General features: G+C 40.6%; 1 protein-coding gene across 4 annotated transcripts in view; it reads left to right on the forward strand.

Annotated features, from left to right (window-relative positions):
• Positions 1–498: 498 nt before the first annotated feature.
• Positions 499–19551, forward strand: part of LOC149263505 (uncharacterized) — a 69871-nt gene continuing 50818 nt past the window's right edge. The window contains exons 1-4 of one of the 4 annotated variants that reach the window (XM_089426373.1): positions 499–710; positions 2291–2790; positions 2924–3005; positions 3102–3168. In XM_089426373.1, the coding sequence (XP_089282499.1) occupies positions 2661–2790; positions 2924–3005; positions 3102–3168 (279 nt within the window). In that variant the 5' untranslated portion in view covers positions 499–710; positions 2291–2660. Of the gene's footprint in view, positions 711–2290; positions 2791–2923; positions 3006–3101; positions 3169–19551 lie in introns of those variants that run through there. The other 3 variants (XM_089426380.1, XM_089426376.1, XM_089426383.1) reach the window with 3 other exon arrangements.

The following is a 19551-nucleotide window of genomic DNA, read 5'->3' on the forward strand; positions in this document are numbered from 1 at the left end:
CCCTACTTGTGATCTACAACAAAAAGAGTTCATTGGAGCTAGCATTGCATGGAGGGCAAATGTTTTTATTGGTCAATTAAGAGCCAACTCCCATCAACTTCGGTGTGAAACAAGACAGTGGAAAATGCCTAAAAAACTCTAGGAAGAAGGGGTGTGTACATTTTGCACGTTTGACTCAGTGGAATCGGAAAACCATTTCATTTTGGAATGTGATGCATTCAAAAACATTAAAGAATTTTGGAATGTGATGCATTCAAAAACATTAAAGAAAGTTATAGAAATATGTTAACATCGATTTCTTGACATTGTCTTTTCAAAAAAAAATTGTTAGAAAATTAAATTAACTCATCATCAATTCAAATGAGAAAATAATAATAATTAAATTAGCGAAAAAGCAAAAAAAATCCATCCATATTTAGATTTCATTTCATTTCAATTATTAAAATCCATCCATATTTAGATTTTGTAAAATTTGATCAACGTATTTCGCAGAGCGTCGGTTAAATATGGTTTCACTTACTAATTTCGACGACAAAAGAAAATCGCTTTAGGTTTTATTTTTGTCCGTTTTGGATGAAGGAGAATATACAGTTAAAAGCGTTGGAATATCCCAAAGAGATCACGGTTGGAGCTCTGTTTTAGTTAAATTTCATGAGGTAAAATTTGTTATCCATGTTGGAAGCGTGGGACTACTCCAGCATCCTAAATTTGTAAGAACCTCTGAGCTTTTGATTTTCCCCCTTTCCAGGTCTTCAGAGATGCTGTTTTTAGCTTCAGTGATTTCAGAACTTCTGAGTTCATTTTTTGAAAGTCAGAGACATTATGTTTACGATAAGTCTTCGAGAACAGTAAGGGTATTTTGTGAGATTTGAGCGTAAACGGTAGAAACAGCCTAATATTTATTGATAGTTTGCGAACGTAGAAGTGTTTTTTTCAGGTCAATGTAGATATCTTTTACCTGAAAGCTGTCATTATTTAGAAGGGTCTTTACTTGAATGCTTTCGCATAAACTTTGGGGGGCAATCTCGTAATAACCCAGGACAGTGGTAATTCGAACTTTTTCTTGTTTTAACTTTAAAAAACGTTGACTGGGGTTTGCGTCTCGTGTTTTTTTACCCTTTTAGAGTTTAATAAATGTGGGTTAAAATAATTTGATACAACGGACAAAATGTGTGTCAAATACGCAACTCATTAAGGAAGATTCAGCAAGAAAATTCAGCAGAGACACAGGCACAGCCTCGACAAGTCAATATGAAAAGCAGTTCTTTCTTTTCTATTCTCTCCACATACTTACTTCTTTCAAAAATAGTAGGCTTACTTATTTCAAAAATAGTAGTTTGTGCAGCCTGTTCTTTCCTTTTTTTTAAGCAGATCCTAAAACTGTCGAACACCGAAATCTAAAGGATTCCTTAAAATTCATAACCAAGCAAACAAAATTGTCTATTAACTAAATTTGCTAAAATAAATTGATGGATGTGGTTTCTTATCAAATCTAATTACATCAGTTTTGGTCCTTTTTTTAAGCTTACTGTTATTTATCAAAATTGAAATTACATTATTTAGATGCTATTCAGAAATATATCAGATTGGAGAAATATATCATGATTTTTTCTTCAATCCCTGAAAAATTCCGCCTATCCACAACTGTGCTATATAACATTCCTCATAAACTAGAGCTTAGATCTCTAATGTTTCCAGAAAATATTATATTCTTCAAATTGCAGTCAGTATCGTAGATCTCCCTTACAGTTCTGAGAATATATAGCAAAATACTCTTAAATAAAAAAGATAAGTGTCATTTGAAACAAAGAAAAAATAAACCTTAGTTGCATGTGACCCATAAAGTTAAAAGAAAGGAGGATATTCTTCAGTCCTTGCATATGTGCTACTGACCAAGCTCGAGATTTTGACCTGCTTTTGATAACCTTTCTGCAGTCACATCAGTTTTGACTAGAAATTGCAATGGCTTTAGCCTATTTAGAAATTTCTTCCTTACATCATTTTAGAAGTTTTTGCCTTGCATCATGGATCTGTGCTAGGGATAAAGGGGAGGAATTTAATTCCATATAGTAAAGAAGAAGCTCTTTAGTAGGATGCCTCGAAAATCAAGTCTTCTGTGTGTTTTTAAATGTTTGTGATTGTGTATTTTGGGAAATGTTGTTAGATGCGACGGAATGCCTTTTAAGTGGGATTACTTTTCTTTCTCATGAATGTTGTTCAATGCAACGAATGCCATTTGTTTACTGAAACGCCCTCCGTTCTTCTTGGACTAATCTGAATATTGGGAAAGTAAGTTGCAGTGAAGGAAGACGAAGAATGCCTTCTTAATTGCAAATGGTAGTGGTCGTTATGTCGAGAATGTGGAAATATCTTTGACAACGCTTTTCATGAACTCGGTTCAGAGCATGGTTGTTACACCTTTCTCCAGTGATTTTCATGGGTTCAGTCCACAACGTAGATTGTTGTGTCTTTCTGCTGTGTTAAATTGCTATCGATGACCCAGAGCCTCTACAACTTATACTTCTCACTACGAGCTTATTGAGGTTACAACTGTGGGCATCATTTTAAAATTTGAAAGTAGGAAGTTGGCTGCTGGTTTGGTATTTTGAGCACAAGGAGAAGGTTTAGTACTACTGAATTTCTGTGGGAGCAGACGAGCGATGACTGTGCCAGTAGAAAAGAAATTGGTTGTACTTGATATGAACGGCTTGCTCGTGGAAACATTCCATCCGGCTGAGAATCGTCCCAAAGATCCGCCTCCTGATGGGAAAGTTGGTTATAATAAATTTGGTAAGTAATATCAAAATGTTAAATGCAGAAAGATATTTTGAACTTAAAGGCATGCAATATGTCTGGAGTATTTCTGGTTCATGTTCTCTTCTTCCTTGAGATGCTGATGCTCGTTTTCTATTCTTGTTTGTAGTTTATAAAAGGCCTTTTTGCGACCAGTTCATTGAGTTCTGCTTTCAGAATTTTGTTGTAGGAATATGGTCATCTGCTCAACAGTATGTTTCTGTGTGACCCTATCTTGTCTTTAGTGTGCATAAAACTGGTTAATGGATGTTGATTGATTTTGTTTAGTTTCTGTTTTTGCTACCCAGACAGAATGTTGACAAGCTGGTAGATTTCATATTTGGAGATTTAAAAGAAAAACTGCTATTTTGTTGGGTAAGTCTTGAAGTTTGCCATGAAAATATGGTGAAAGGCTTTTATTTGTGAAGTTTGAACTTTTTAGGATGCAGAGTCCGGATTGTTAGATGTTAGCTTCACGTGCATTTCATTAACTGAAAAACATGGACTGATTTATGGTGTTTGGTGGGTCTAATTGTCCATGCAAAGGAATTTCTGGCAACAGTAACACCCATGAAAAGTTTTAAGCCAATGGCACACCACTCATGCAAAGTAGGGTATGTATATGTGTTAAAACTTAAAACAAATGGCGTGTATTCACCAGAGCCTGTGGCCATGTTTTAACTTTTCCCAGGAATGCCAACAGGCGTATATATAATGGCAAAAGGATAAAAGCTCCAACTCAGATTAGCATTGGCCTGGTAGCATAACAAAAGGACAAACCTCAAAAGAACAGTTTTTCCACTAGGATGGTTGGCATGTTTCCTTCTTAGTGTTGGGAGAAGGATCTTTGATGTCTCAGTGACCTAGTTTAGCATGCGATTTTTGAAATTAGCAATCATCAATGAGCAAATTACAAAGTGTACAGCTGTAGTACAGTCAACGCAATATTGCATTGGCCGGAGTGACACCCAGTCACCAGTAGACCACAATAACTGCAGATGAAATAAATTATATAGATTGAATGAAGAATGCCAGTACTGGCTTGCAGGCAATTTATTAAAGAGTATTCCACTTCTAGACTCTAGCGTAAACTAATTACTTAAAAATTCTCATGACAAATTGTAATGGCATATATTTCCTTGAAATCTTTGTACAAATTGTGATTATATGGTAACTTCCGTCAGATTTTAGAGCACACATGCACGAGACAAAACATAAGTGAAGAAACTTGCACTAAAAACACTTGATTAGTCCAAAATTTCTTTCAAATATGGATGCTGAGGATAAAGTCAGATCTCCAATAGAAAATATATCATCCCAGCAAAAACAAGAAATTATCCCAAAATTCTCTATGTTATCTTATCTTGTTGCAAAATTGTCGATTCTATCTAATGTTAATTGCCATATTGTTTAGCAAAATAGCACATCCATTTCACATAGGCATTATGTATCCTAAAACCCTCCAGTGACCGTTTTATCTTTCTTTTAATCAAGTATTTTTCTGCATTTATGAAGCTTATTCTTGCTTAATGCCTTTGTGAAAAATATGTGCTAGCTGAATTTCAATTCTGCACTGTATCATTTCCACTGTAAAGATCTGATCTGTTATTATTTTTTTCTTTTTCTTTCAGAAATGAATAAAAGAAACGTAAAACAACAAACAAAGGATAACTAGGAAGCTAGATAACTTTCCTTCAAAAATGTATAAACAACACACTGGTAGATAATGGTATGGTGGGTCTAAAATTTAAATTCTTCTTATTTGTTATGCCAGATCAAATCTGCACATATTCAAGGACCTGGAAGCTTACAATGCTCAGCCCAGCCAATAGAAAAATATAGCTGGACTAATGACCAAGGCAACCTCAATAAATGGCCATGTCACTTGTCACAAGATCCTATATGTTTCCTGTGATAGATACTTGATATCATGCGCTGAACAATCCAATATAGGCACTTGGAGATCAGATAGAAAGCCCTGGAATATCCTCCTCGATGCTGGAATGAAAAAAGAGAGAAGCAAGAGTTGATAGCTCTCAAATATTGTGGTATAGTTCCCCAAGAATCACTGGAACAAAGCTTTCAATCACCATATGAACAATGTACCACCAAGTCGGCTCTAAATCGAATGGAAGGACTCTTTCAAATCGTTGGGAATGAAGGAATGATTGCTTCTCAGAAATTCAGAAGGGATTTCTAATTGAAAGTGGAATCAGAAACATCTGATCAACCTTGAGAATCTATCAAAAGATGTAGATTTGAATTCTGGGTTTCCTACTTCAAAAACAAAATGGCTTGCGGATTTCTGCCCCCAAGCTCATCAAGATCTGTAATGCGGGACTTGGCAGTGACATTGTGAAGACATCTGATTGGAAGCAGTGATTGGGATGATTTGGCAGCACTGAAGAGGTCATGAAGACCTGGGAGAAGGAAGCAAGGGATGGTTATGAAGGCCGTTCTCGAAAGGAGGACCGAGCAGACAAAAGATCTTGAGGAAGGCCAGGAGGCTATGAGGAGTGATTGCAAAATTGGAGGCCAAGAAGAGCCAGAATGGGAAGCGAATTGAATGAAGAACTATTGCAATTGTTGTGAGACAACAATATGAGGATAAAGAGTAGAACACCTAAAGGTGATGGCTCTATTGACAGTCTGAAGAATAAGAAACCAGGCTTACTGTTCAAATTTCAATAGAATAAAATTAGATAGAGAAAACAAGAGAATGCACAGTCTAGAGGTGAATAGCCTGTAGTTGAATAATGGCTGCCTGCCATGCATAGATATAAAGTTCTGTGATAAAGCGTTGAGGCATATGATGAAAGTGTATTGGTCTTGTCATTGAAATGATTAGACGGTTGTTCCATATGAATTAGACATTGAAAATGCTTTGTTTTGTGCTGTGAGGACTTTGAGAGAAGCTTGGTATATTGATGCTGAGAGTATGAGAAGTGAGAGGTCTTGTATATATTCGATATTGAAAAAGAATGCTTTGAGGAATAAATATTCCTGAGTGAAGAATGTCTGTGTGTTGAGACACTCATGAGAGAATGTCTGAGAATAAATGCAGTGAGGGTCTGCATGCCTGTGTTGTTGTGGATTTTATACTCCTATTTTTTGTTGCAGGAATGCGTAAGAGTGATGTTTCAAGAAGAAATTGTTTCTCAGGCTATACTAAGTCAGCGTGGTTTGATTCCACTGCAGGAGTATTTGGGTCCATTATGCCCAGTTTCGTACTTTGTGTAGTGACTATGCTACATCAATCTGGTCTTTTGCCCAAACCCTGCAAGGAATTCTAGCAGCCACCTCTAGCTGCCCAAACTCTGATTTCCAAATGCAGAAACTATAGAGTGCTCCCTTCTTCTAGCTGTCTCACTCTTTTCATTCAGCGGACCTCAGAGCACCCTAGCCACTAGCCTTAGGGCTTGACATAAAATTACTGAAGTTTAGGGAAATCATAAGTGGGGGAGCACCCATAATAAAATGTACATTTTGTGTGTCTAAGGCTCCTCTCCTAACATTTAGACGTAAACACCAGTTACAGAGATACATAAGGCACAATTAAGTGATCCATAATATGTTAAAATGCATTTTAGGTGTAGTATATTTACCCATCATGTTAATTTTAGTTAACAATGGTATGTTCTATGCTTAGCACAATTTACTTCAATGTTCCTAAGCAGCCCAATAACAATTTCCAATTTTCAATAGCAATCACAATAATCACATTGATAGTAAAAACAGATAGAACATAAAACAAACTGTAGAAGACAAGCCAAGACAAGAGGACACCAGATTTGGCGGATGCCAGGGAAAAACTCCAATGTGGGGAAAACCCTTTGATCAATTCTTCTTATAATTAAATCAAAAGTTCAGCAGAGGAGAGAGTACAAAAGTCAAATAGACTTGCCCAATACAAAGTCAACAGCCCTGTAATTTTTTGCAGTCAACTGCAGTCAACTTCAGCCCTAACCAGGAAGTCAACGCTGGTTAAAACAGCGCCCATACATCCTCAAAGCAATTCGGTCGTCCTTGGTCAAACTCGGCCTGATCAGGAGGATAAATTCAGCCCAAAACAGCTCGGTCAAACTTAGTCAAAGGAGAGAGAAACTGCTGTAATTTTCTGCGGTCAAACTGCAGTCAACCCTAAAGACAATGCAGGTCAAACAGCCCAGAATTCCTTGATTTTTGTGCCCAGCAATGTGGCCTGAGAAAATTGAATCTTTGACCTAAAAATTGAAGTAAAACTCAGTCAAAAACACTTCGGTCAACTCTGGTCAAACCTGTCCCTGAAGTCTGAACCAGATATTCTGTCCTCCTAGCCACCCGTGTGAGAGTGAGAGAGGCTGCCCAAGAGCTATCCGAACCAATCTGATGAAGAGAGAGAGAAGAATGTGTGAATGATGAATGTCCAAATGAGGTGTGAGGTCTCTTGTATTTATACAATTCGTTGTGGGTGAAGAAACACATCCCTTGGGCTTCTTGAGCCTACACAATGATGAAGCCGCCTTGATCAATTTGTACATGTGTGGGCATAAATTCAAAATCACACTTCTGCTTGTTCGAATGAGATGATCTTTATATCAATCTTGGACCTCTCGAAAAGAGGAATCCAATGCAATCATCATCTCCATCAAATGAGCTGCCCCAAGGTGGAATTTGGCCCTAGTTGCCAATTTTAACACTTCCTCTCAACTAAGGATAATTCCACTTGCCAATCCATTTGTTGTCATCATGCCATCCTGTCGTCATATACCATCTCTGTCATCTCATCTCTGCTCTGCTGAACCGAGAAGTAATAATGAAGAAGAATCGATCGAGAGTGAATCACAAGACCTTACCACTCTCCACTGACTAAAGTCAGTCCAGAGGTAGAACCTCAAATGATCTCAGATCAAGTTTTTGAACACCATGCATCCTAGACATAGGGAGTTCGACAGTACACGATGTGTCCATCGGTAGTGCTATGGCCCCTATCCACGATTCCTAACTCATTGGCCAAATGAGAGGTACTTCCCATGAGTCTCGGACTACATGGGTAGGATGTATGCTGGGGCATCAACAGGAGAAGGTGAACCACTCATCTTGTGCATATGCCATAGGAGAAGGTGAACAACTCATCCTGTGCATATGTCAATCTTAGGGAATGGTGAACCACTCACGCCCCACACGTGTCTAGTAGGGGAATATGAACCACTCACCCTACAGACATGTCACCATGGGGTATCACAAGGGAAGGTGAACCACTCACCTTGTACACAATGCACCACATTGGGGAAGGTGAACCATTCACCCTATGGTCGCTCATAGCTCCAAGAAGTACCCCAAGCCACTAGGAGCTCCCAGAGCTCAATGTCCAACTCAAGCGGGACCCTCATGGGAGGGTCTTTCCACGACTCCAAGTCTCTCTTAGAAGGCTAAGAATTTGACCTTCCCCAAAGGCTTCATCAAGATATTTGTGACCTGCTCATCAATGCTGATGTGTTCAAGCCTTATTGCTGCATGTTGTACCATATCCTAGATAAAGTGGTACTTGATATCAATGTGCTTGGAGCGGTCATGGAACATAGGATTCTCTCCACTTTGGTTGTCGCAGAAGATCACGGCGGTATCTATGAAAATTTCTGAATCTGCACATTAGAAATCCTACTGCAATCACTGGTTTATCATCTTCTACTTGTTTTTACATTCAACAAGTTATTTAATTATTTAAACAATGATGAAAATACTATTGTAGACTACACATACATACAGATCATGAACTGAAATAGAACAAGAAAAATACACAAGGGACACCGTTATTTTTGGACAAACGTCCCCGGGAAAACCTAATGCGGGAAAACCGGTGCAACAACTTTGAGGGTTTTCTATTATTAAGCAGTAGTTTTGAATACAACTCTGGATGCCCTCTCAGCAATCTAGTTACAGAGATAAAAATATACTGGCAGAAACCTAAGTGAGATTACCTCACTTCACCTGGCAAAATCTCTCCGTTCCGGCAACTGGACTGGCTGTCCCCGGCTATAACTGCGCTGTCCCTTCGCAGTAGCTGCGTGGGCCTGCGTGGAGCACACTAAGACACTGCATCAGCACTGCCCTGCCTCCTTCTGCCTCCTGAGCTCTGACGTCAGCTTTCTCGGCTGATCTTGCTGCTCCCCGACTGAATTCAGATTTCTGTTGGAGGGTGGCTCTACCCCAACGCTGGAAATGCGTGGTCCCTTCCTGGCCCAGCATTAGTCTCCCTGTGTATTCGAGGTCTTGGAGAAGATCCTCCAACCCCAACTATCCCCGCCTCTCTGCTGCAACAAATCACTTGTTCGATTTTCTCAGCAAACCTCGCCCCAGAAAAATCGAACTCTTTGATCTCTCGAGTGTCTCTCCAACTGACCCTAAAGCTTCCTCTTATACTTTTCCTGTGGATGAATCAACGACCGAGATTAAGTCCCTAATCAATGGCTAAGATTAGCACTGGCTTGACTGTCGTCACTTAGAACCTTCTCACCCATATTTTTATTAATACACCTTAATATTTTTATTTTCATAAGTTTAGACTTAGGAACCCATTAAAAATATTAATTATTTTAATAACTCATCATCCAGGTGGAATTTCTCCAAATGATTTCTGGGTTCTGGAGATCTAATGTATTCTAGTCCCTCCACAAAATTTCTGAGCTAGAGCACATTCGATGCTACCCAAAATCAACACTCCCTCTTAGCGAGGAATGTGCTCTACTAACACTTTTCAACAAAAGTACGACACTGATCCACTGCATCGGTCCTTTGTGCTGTTGATGCTTGGCCAGCTGCCCTTCATCCACTGCACCACTGTTTCCTGTACTGCTGCCCATGACTCTGCCACTATCAGTGCTAGATCTGTACTACAACTCCCTCTCAAAACGCTGCCTTATGCTGCCCATAACACTACCACTGCTAACTGCTGCACCGCAACTCAGTTGCTAAGAAGTAAGCAATTGAAACTTCACCCAAAAACTGACATCTTGGTTAGTCTGGATACCTTGTGATGCTGAAGCTACCGCTGTTGCTAATTTGTGTTGACCCTCTGCTGCTGCAATTTGCTATGTGCTTCCTGCACTGTTGCAACATCGACTGCGCTGCTTTAGACTCTAGCTCTCTAACTCGGCCACTATTGCTCCATCATCCTTCGCACTAACTTGTTAAAATTTGGATACCAAAGGACAAGTGGTTCCCTGAGGCTTTGATCTTTGGCCTATGGAAAAGTGTCCAAATTTATTTGTACTTTTCTCCTGAAGTGACTTTATAAGTGGTAAAGTCAATTTAATTTAAAAGTGACTTTATAAGTGGTAAAGTTACATTCTAATTTAAAAGTGACTTTATAAGTGGTAAAGTTACATTCTAATTTAAAGGTGACTTTATTAAACTCAATGAATAATTAAAAAATGAAAAAGTGACTATGGAAATAAAAGGCTAAGTGGGCCTTTATTTAAGTGGGTGAGTTAAAAAATAGAAAGTGAGAATTAAATGCATATTTATTCTTATCCCTAGATCTAAATGAATCTCAACCATTAGATCTTAGGGTAAACCAAAAGGTCATTTAGAGAATAAAAGGAGAAGAGAAGAGGAAAAGATCATTCATTCTTTCATGAGCATTTGAGAGAAAGAGAAGAGAGAGCAAGGAGAAAATTTATGAGCAGTGAGGAAGTGAAGGAGAGTAGCGAGAATACATTTCAACAAATCTGGACAGTAGCATTTATTGGCACACATCCCAAGGGAAAACCATACAACAGGAGAAAGGCACAAGAATCGAGGAAGAGGGACAGTAGCAAGGGCATGAATTTTGAGGCAAATTTGGGCACGAATTTTGAGGTGGCCGTATAGCTGAAATCCGTACGGTCTGTACAACAAGTTTTGGGCACATTTTTCGAGGTAGGCCATACAACATTTAATGTTGTTTTATTGCTGTAAAAATTTCTGTTTTGCCTGTTTGCTGATTGGCATGATTTTCGAGGTGGAGTTCAAGCACGAAAAGCGAGATAAGTTGTAATTTGTGGTTGCTGGAATTTTTACTGTGTATTTCAGTTTCTCTGTAAAAGTATTTTCAGAAAAAAAAAGAGCTCTCAAACTGGTTTTCCCCAACAGTTGTAGGGGGTTTTTCTAGGGTCACATTGACCAAAAATCATTGTGTTATTTTTTTGTGTGGCTGTCATAATTTTGCTATGTTTTATTTCTGCAATTAGCAGTTGTGAAATCTCTAAATTTGTGTTTTCAGAAAATATTGTCATTTCAAGATTTTATAATTTTTTATCATGCTTGGATTTAAAACTAAATGCATGGAGTGATAAGGAAAACTGATAGCCAGAGTGGGGGTTGAAATTCTTCATGGTATTGGAGTCAAGTTGGCTGAAAAGTGCAGTTTGGAATAACAAAGTGAAAATTACAACAAACTGATTTTTACACAGAAAACAGAGACTTTTACCACAAATTTGAAAATTTCAGTTTGGTAGGACAGTGAAACATGTCTTTGGGTTTGAGAGTTGAAGACAAGTTAGATGGGCAAAACAACTACAGTGCATGGAGGGAGAGAATCCAGAGCATCTTTGAGGAAGCAAAAGTTTGTGGCATTATGGTAAATACCACATAGAACCTAGTAGTAGTACCTGCTGACCCTGTACAGTTGGCAGAGTTTAACAAAAAGAATGTTAAGGCAAAAAGATTGATTCTGGAAGGAATCAAAGACCATGTCATTCCTCATGTGGGAGGAAAGACTTATGCACATGAGATGTGGACAACCTTGACTAGTTTTTACTAGAGCTCAAATGAAACAAAAAAATGGTCCTAAAGGAGAAATTTAACGCCATTAAAATGGGTAAGACTGACAGTACTACAACATACCTCACAAAGATCACTTTAGTGAGAGATGAGTTGGCAGCCGTAGGTGAGATCATTGCACCCACTGAGTTGGTGAGGATTGCTTTGAATGGTCTTCCTAAGACTTGGGAGAATTTTGTGGATGGCATTGTTGCACGGGAAAACCTTCCCAATTGGGAGAGGTTGTGGGATGATTGCATTCAAAATGAGATTAGAAATAACCATCTTGGGGTAGCCAAACAGGTGGAGGAGGATGACAATGTGGCATTGTTAGCAAGAGGTAAGAAGGGCTGAGCAAAGAAGCAAGCTTCCAACAGTGGAGGCAAAGGCAAAGGTAAAGGCAAGCAACAAAATAAGGAGAAGGACTATTCCAAAGTCAAATGTTGGAATTGTCAAAAGTTGGGACACTATGCTGTTGTGTGTCTGGAGAAGAACAACAAGAAAGGGAAAGACAAACCCATGACAGTTTCTGCAGAGATAGAGAGCTTCTTAGAGAGCTTTGATCGGGAGTTTGGATTCATAGCTTGTGAGGCCATTAGTGCAGGATCACCTGCCATACAGGTTTAGAGGGAGTGTGCATTCCCCGCTACTAGTAGAGCATCTTCTAGCATTTGGTATGTTGATAGTGGCACTTCCCGCCAGATGAAAGGAGTTAGAGAGTACTTCTCAGAGCTTTCAGAGGGTGATACTGATATGGAGGTAGTACTTGGTGATGACAACATTGTTAGAGTAGTCAGTGTGGGGACATTGACATTTGATAGGGGACCCAAACCTGCCTTGAAAGTGTCAGATGTTCTATATATGCCTGGAGTGAAGAAGAACCTGATATCCGTCTTAGCACTTGAGGACAGAGGGTATGATGTGTTGTTCAGGAGAGGGTAGGTGCTTATATATCCTAGGGGCACTCTAGCTTCTTTAGCTAGAGAGATTGGTGTGCGCCATGCCAAGGTGTACAAGTTCTCATTCCAACCCCTGATGGCATTGAGTAGCAGCACCCGAGACAGGACCGACAATAGATCTAGCAGTTCAAAGTTGTGTGAGATTTGGCACTGCAGGATGGGGCACATGTATCATGGGGCCTTGAGTACATTGCTGGAGATCACCGTTGGTGTGCCAGATTTCAGTTTTGATCACCTTGATGTATGCAGAGGATGTGCTATGGGGAAGTTTGCCAGATCCCCTTTTCCCAGCAGTGACAGCAGAGCGACCGGGATCCTTGACTTGATTCATACCAATGTGAGTGGTCGGATGTCTCATGTATCCTTGAGTGGCTATGAGTACTATGTTTTATTCATTGATGACCACTCAAGGAAGACCTGTATTTATTTCTTGAAGACCAAGGGTGAGGTCTTCAAGCGGTTTTAAGAGTTCAAAGCTCTTGTGGAGACCTAGACAGGTAGGAAGATCAAGGTCCTCAGGTCGGACAATGGAGGGGAGTATACCCTTGGTGATTTTGTTGATTTTTGTGCTGAGGCAGGCATTAGAAGGGAGTTCACAGTTCCTTACTACCCCTAGTAGAATGTGGTTGCGGAGAGGAAGAGCAGATCCATTGCAGGGGCTGCCAAAGCCATGCTTCATGATTAGGGGTTACCTTTATTTTTGTGGGCAGAGGCTTGCAACACTGTTGTGTACTTGCAGAACAGGAGTCCACATCATGCCTTGGGGAATGTGACTCTGGAGGAGGCTTTTTCTGGGAAGAAGCCTGATGTTGGGCACTTTCGTATCTTTGGGTGCCTTACATATTCCTATGTCCCCAAGGAGAATAGGACCAAGCTAGAGCCCACTACAGACAAGGGCATCTTTGTGGGTTATAGCGAGACCTCGAAAGCTTATCAGATTTATATTCCTGCGCAGAGGAAAGTGGTTGTCAGGCGGGATGTGAAGTTCGAGGAGGAGAGAGCTTTCAGGAGGTCACGGGAGTTAGAGTATCTAGAGTCACCAGACCCTCAAGAGCAGTTGAGTCAGTCACAGGGATCCAGTGGTCAGGGATCAGGAGGTACATCGATTACAGTGTCAGGTCCATCAGTGAGCAATGGCTCTCAGAGTCAAGTGGGTGGTTCTTCGGGCAGTATGCAGGGCAGTCCGCAGAGCAGTTCACAGGTATTAAGTTTAGGTATGTTCTATGCTTAGAGTAATTTATTTCAATTTTCACAGTTAGCTCAATATCTTTAACAATCACATCAACATTAAAGTAAACTGCAAATAGAACATAAACATAAATCGCAGAAGGCAAGCCAAGACAAGAGGACATAAGATGTGGCGCTAGCCAGGGACAAACCCCAATGTGGGGAAACCCTTGATCAATTCCTCTTATATGTTCTTCAATAGTTCAGCACAGAGAGAGAGAGAGATGGTACATTTACAACAGAAGTCAATACTTCGACTAATATATTATCTCTACATGAGATCAGTTGAAGACATGCTGCTTCAACTGATTCTCTAAGGTGGCTCATTCACCTATCATGTGCTGCATCTCGTCCATATACTGCACCTCTCCGTGCTGCACCATGTTGCACCCATCATCACAATACTGGACCTCATGCTGCTGCTAGTCTAGTGTTTACCTAGTGCCACGGCTGCACCATGCTATGCCTTTGTGCTTGCTGCACCATTGCTGCTTTGTGTCCTAGCTGCATCAAGTACTATACTATTGTCCCATACAACACTCATGTTGTTGCTGTCCATGATTCTTCATGCTTGCAGCTGTCCCATGTCGCATCATGTTTTACCATGCATTCTATAATACCTCATCATTGCCATGCTGTCCCATTGCAACACCTATGTCTAGCAATACTGATCATATGTATTGTTGCCCATTGCTGTTATGACTGTGTTCAGGTTAGGGCTACCACACAGCCAAGAGATAAGTCCTTTTAGGACTGCAGTTTATCTTGAAGAGCTTTCCCTCATGCCACGTTGCCCTTTGAAGGTGTTGTCCACCCTTGACAGTCCTTGACACAACCTCAGCTGTGTGCTCTAGCTTGCAGCCTAGCACAAAAGCTAGCTGTAGCACTCTGCCTTCCCAAATGATACCTAAACACCAACGTTTCTTTCCTCATGAACTCGGGTAAGCTGACAACACTTACCTACACTCAAACGCATACATATACGACCCTGAATCTCTCCTCCTTGTGACTGTGGCTTCCTTGCCTTGCTGCTGTCCATGCCCACGTTGCTTCATGCTATGATAAGGTCCCTTCTGCTGCGGATGAAGTCCTTCTTATGCTGCGGCTAAGGCCTTGACTCAGGGCTTCTCTTGACAGTGGTTTAGGGCTTCCTCTTGACAGTGGTTTAGGGCTCCCATTAGCTACAGATAAGGGCCTTCCCTTTGCTGCGGTTAGAGCTCCCTTTGCTGCGGATTAGAGCCTTCCCTTTGCTGCAGATTAGGGCTCCCTTTGCTGTGGATTAGAGCCTTCCCTTTGTTGTGGATTAGGGCTCCCTTTGTTGTGGATTAGAGCCTTCCCTTTGCTGCGGATTAGGGCTCCCTTTGCTGTGCATTAGAACTCCTATTGACTGCAGCTAGGGCTTCTTAGATCTGTGGCCAGATCTCCTCCAAGACTACGGCTCTCCTAGATCACTGCGTCTAGGGCTCTTTTAGATGACCTTCTGTACAACGTCTTTCTTGAGAGAAGACAAACCCAAAACAAGTGGAGAGAGGGAGATCATGAGAGTTGTGTTCTCAAATGATTCAAGGCACCTTTATTTATACAAAAACGTGGAGCGCATGAGGGGTTTATTTGGTTGCTGGCTGACCTTGACGAATTGTCCCATAACACAAATAAATTCATATCTCCATGAATACTTATCGGAATTGGATGATCTTTAGACCAATCCTACACCTCTCGATGAGAGGGATCCAAGAAAATTATCAACTGCCATTAATAAGATGACCCACATGGAGTTTGGCCCTAGTTGCCAATTTTAACAATAGGGTAGTCCACTAATGGATAGTTCGCACGGTACTTCAGCATCTACAGGGACAGGTTTAGGCATGAGGTCAGTTGACAGGCCTTCAGGAGTTCAGGCTTCTGATGATGATGAAGATTCTTTCACTCCGGTTGGAAAAGTATGCTCAGGGAAGAGGAAGCCCAAGTGGCTTCAAGATACCTTGCGCGAGGCCACATCAGTTGCTGGGCCAAAGAGACAGGTTAGAGAGAGTAAACCACCTGAGCGGTTCTGTAGTTACATGGCATCGGTAACAAGCATTGTTGATTCCGAGCCTTCTAGTTATGAGGAGGCAGCCAGCCAGCAGGTCTGGAGAGAGGCCATGATGGAGGAGTATTCTTCTATTATGAAGAACGATGTTTGGGAGGTAGTGCCAAGGCCTGAAGGTAAATCAGTTGTTACTTCCAGATGGTTTTACAAGATAAAGCATACTGCACTTGGCAGCATCAAGAAGTTCAAGGCTCGATTTGTGGCGAGAGGGTTCTCACAGGTAGAGGGAGTTGACTATGAGGAGACCTTCACTCCCGTAGCTCGGTATACATCTATTTGTTCCATTATATCGATTGCAGCAGAGATGGGTTAGAAGATCCCCTAGATGTATGTGAAGACCGCATTTCTCAATGGCTTCATTCAGGAGGAGGTTTATGCTGAGCAACCACAGGGCTTTGAGGTGCATGGGAAGGAGTCACATGTATGCAGATTGAAAAAGGCACTCTATGGCTTGAAGCAAGCTCCTAGAGCTTGGTACTCTAGGATTGATACATACTTGTAGCAGTTGGGTTTCACAAGAGTGAGGCTAATCTGAATGTATACTTCATTGTGGTGGGTGAGGAGCCTCTCATGTTGGTGTTGTTTTTTTGATGACTTGATCATCACTGGTGCAGAGAGACTCATTGAGGGCTGCAAGAGAAATCTTGCTTCAGAGTTTGAGATGAAGGATATCGGCTTGATGCATTATTTTTTGGAATTGGAGGTGTGGCAGGAGGAGGGGCATTTCTTCCTGGGACAAGGGAAGTACATTGTGGATATTCTTAGCAGATTTCACATGGAGGATTGTAAATCCATGTCTACACCTATGATCACTAACTGGAAGAAGCTTTACGCTTTTGATTCTGAATTGGTGGATCCTACTCTATACAGACAACTGATTGGTTGTTTGATGTATTTGGTCAACACTCGACCTTATATATGTTTTGCAGTTAACACTATGAGCCAGTTCATGTGTGAGCCTAGGAGAGTGCACTGGGTGGCTGCAAAACACATTCTTCGTTACTTGCAGGGGATTGTGGATTTTGGTCTGGATTATAGACAGGATGATGGAGTGAGACTCGCAGGGAACACAGATTCAGATTGGGCAGGTTGTGCTTCAGATAGGAAGAGTACTTCCGGGTGCTGTTTTGGGTTGGTTTCGACAATTGTGTCGTTGATCAGTCAGAAACAACACCCAGTTGCATTGAGCTCAGCTGAGGTAGAGTATATGGCTGCTAATTTGGTTAGTTGCGAGGCCATATGGCTTCGCAAGATGTTGTTTGGTCTATTTGGTCAGGCATTGAGATCTTTAGTAATTTACGGTGATAATCAGAGTTGCATAAAACTCACGGAGAATCTAGTTTTTCATGATAGGTCAAAGCATATTGAGATCAAGTATCACTTCATTAGAGATTATGTCCAAAAGGGAGTTGTCAAGCTTGAGTACATTTCCACAAATGAGTAGGTGGCGGACATTTTCACCAAAGCCTTACCATGGGGCAAGCATGTCTACTTCAGAGACAAGATGGGAGTGGTGAGGAACACTTTCCTCGGTAAGAGGGAGTGTTAAAATTTGGGTACTAGAGGACAAGTGGTTCCCTAAGGCTTTTATCTTTCGCCTAGGGAAAAATGTACAAATTTATTTGAATTTTGTACTTTTTTCCTAAAGTGACTTTATAAGTGATAAAGTTACATTCTAATTTAAAAGTGACTTTATAAATGGTAAAGTGACATTCTAATTTAAAGGTGACTTTATTAAACTCAATGAAGAATTAGAAAGTGAAAAAGTGACTATGGAAATAAAAGGCTAAGTGGGTCTTTATTTAAGTGGGTGAGTTAAAAAATAGAAAGTGAGAATTAAATGCACATTTATTCTCATCCCTAGATCTAAATGAATCTCAGCCATTAGATCTTAGGGTAACCCAAAATGTCATTTAGAGAATAAAAGGAGAAGAGAAGAGGAAAAGATCATTCATTCTTTCATGAGCATTTGAGAGAGAGAAGAGAGAGCAAGGAGAAATTTTCTGAGCAGTGAGGAAGTGAAGGAGAGTAGCAAGAATACATTTGAGCAAATTTGGACATCAACATTTATTGGTACGCATCCCAAGGCAAAACTGTACAGCAGGAGAAAGGCACAGAAATCGAGGAAGAGGGACAGCAGCAAGGGCACGAATTTTGAGGTAGATTTGGGCACAAATTTCGAGGTGGCCGTATTGCTAAAATCCGTACGGTCTGTACTGCAAGTTCTGGGCACATTTTGAGGTAGGCCGTACAATGTTTAATGCTGTTTTATTGCTGTAAAAATTTCTATTTTGGTTGTTTGTTGATTGGCATGATTTTCGAGGTGGAGTTCAAGCACGAAAATTGAGATAAGTTGTAATTTGTGATTGCTTGAATTTTAACTGTGTATTTCAGTTTCTTTGTAAAAGAATTTTCAGAAATAAAGAAGAACTCTCAAATTGGTTTTCCCCAAGAGTTGTAGGGGGTTTTTCGAGGGTCTATGTTATTTTCTGTTTGTGGCTGTCATAATTTTGTTGTGTTTTATTTCTACAATTTCAACAGTTGTGAAATCTCTAAATTTGTATTTATAGAAAATATTGTCATTTCCAGATCTTAGAATTTTTTTTATCATGCTTGGATTTAAAACTAAATGCATGGAGTGATAAGGAAAATTGATAACCGGAGTGGGGGTTGAAACTCTTCATGGTATCGGAGCCAGGTTCGCTGAAAAGGGCAGTTTGGGACAACAAAGTGAAAATTACAGCAAACTGATTTTTACACAAAAAACAGAAACCTTTACCACAGATTTGAAAATTTCAGTTTGTTAGGACAGTGAAACATGTGTTTGGGTTTGAGAGTTGAAGACAGGTTGGATGGGCAGAACAATCACAGTGCATGGAAGGAGAGAATCCAGAGCATCTTTGAGGAAGCAGAAGTTTGGGGCATTATGGTAAATACCACACAGAACCCAGTAGTAGTACCTGCTAACCTTGTACAGTTGACAAAGTTTAACAAAAATAATGCTAAGGCAAAAAGAATGATTCTGGAAGGAATGAAAGACCATGTCATTCCTCATGTGAGATGAAAGACTTATGCACATGAGATGTGGACAACCTTGACCAGTGTTTACCAAAGCTCAAATGAAAACAGAAAATTGGTCCTAAAGGAGAAACTAAAGGCCATTAAAATGGCCAAGACTGACAGTGCTACAACATACTTCTCAAAGATCACTTACCCACTAAGTTGGTGAGGATTGCTTTGAATGGTCTTCCCAAGACTTGGGAGAATTTTGTGGATGGCATTGTTGCACGGGAAAACCTTCCCAATTGGGAGAGGTTGTGGGATGATTGCATTCAGAATGAGATCAGAAAGAACCATCTTGGGGTAGCCAAATAGGTGGAGGAGGATGACAATGTGGCATTGTTTGCAAGAGGCAAGAAGGGCAGAGCAAAGAAGCAAGCTTCCAACAGTGGAGACAAAGGCAAAGGTAAAGGCAAGCAACAAAACAAGGAGAAGGACTATTCCAAAGTCAAATGTTGGAATTGTCAAAAGTTGGAACACTATGTTGCTGTGTGTCCGGAGAAGAAGAACAAGAAAGGGAAAGACAAACCCTTGGCAACTTCTGTAGAGATAGAGAGCTTCTCAGAGAGCTTTGATCGGGAGTTTGGATTCATAGCTTGTGAGGCCACTAGTGCAGGATCACCTGCCATACAGGTTCACAGG

Source organism: Pinus tabuliformis, chromosome 6 (assembly GCF_031772625.1).
Source record: "Pinus tabuliformis cultivar Carrire ecotype Pingquan chromosome 6, CPIR1, whole genome shotgun sequence".
NCBI lineage: Eukaryota > Viridiplantae > Streptophyta > Pinopsida > Pinales > Pinaceae > Pinus > Pinus tabuliformis.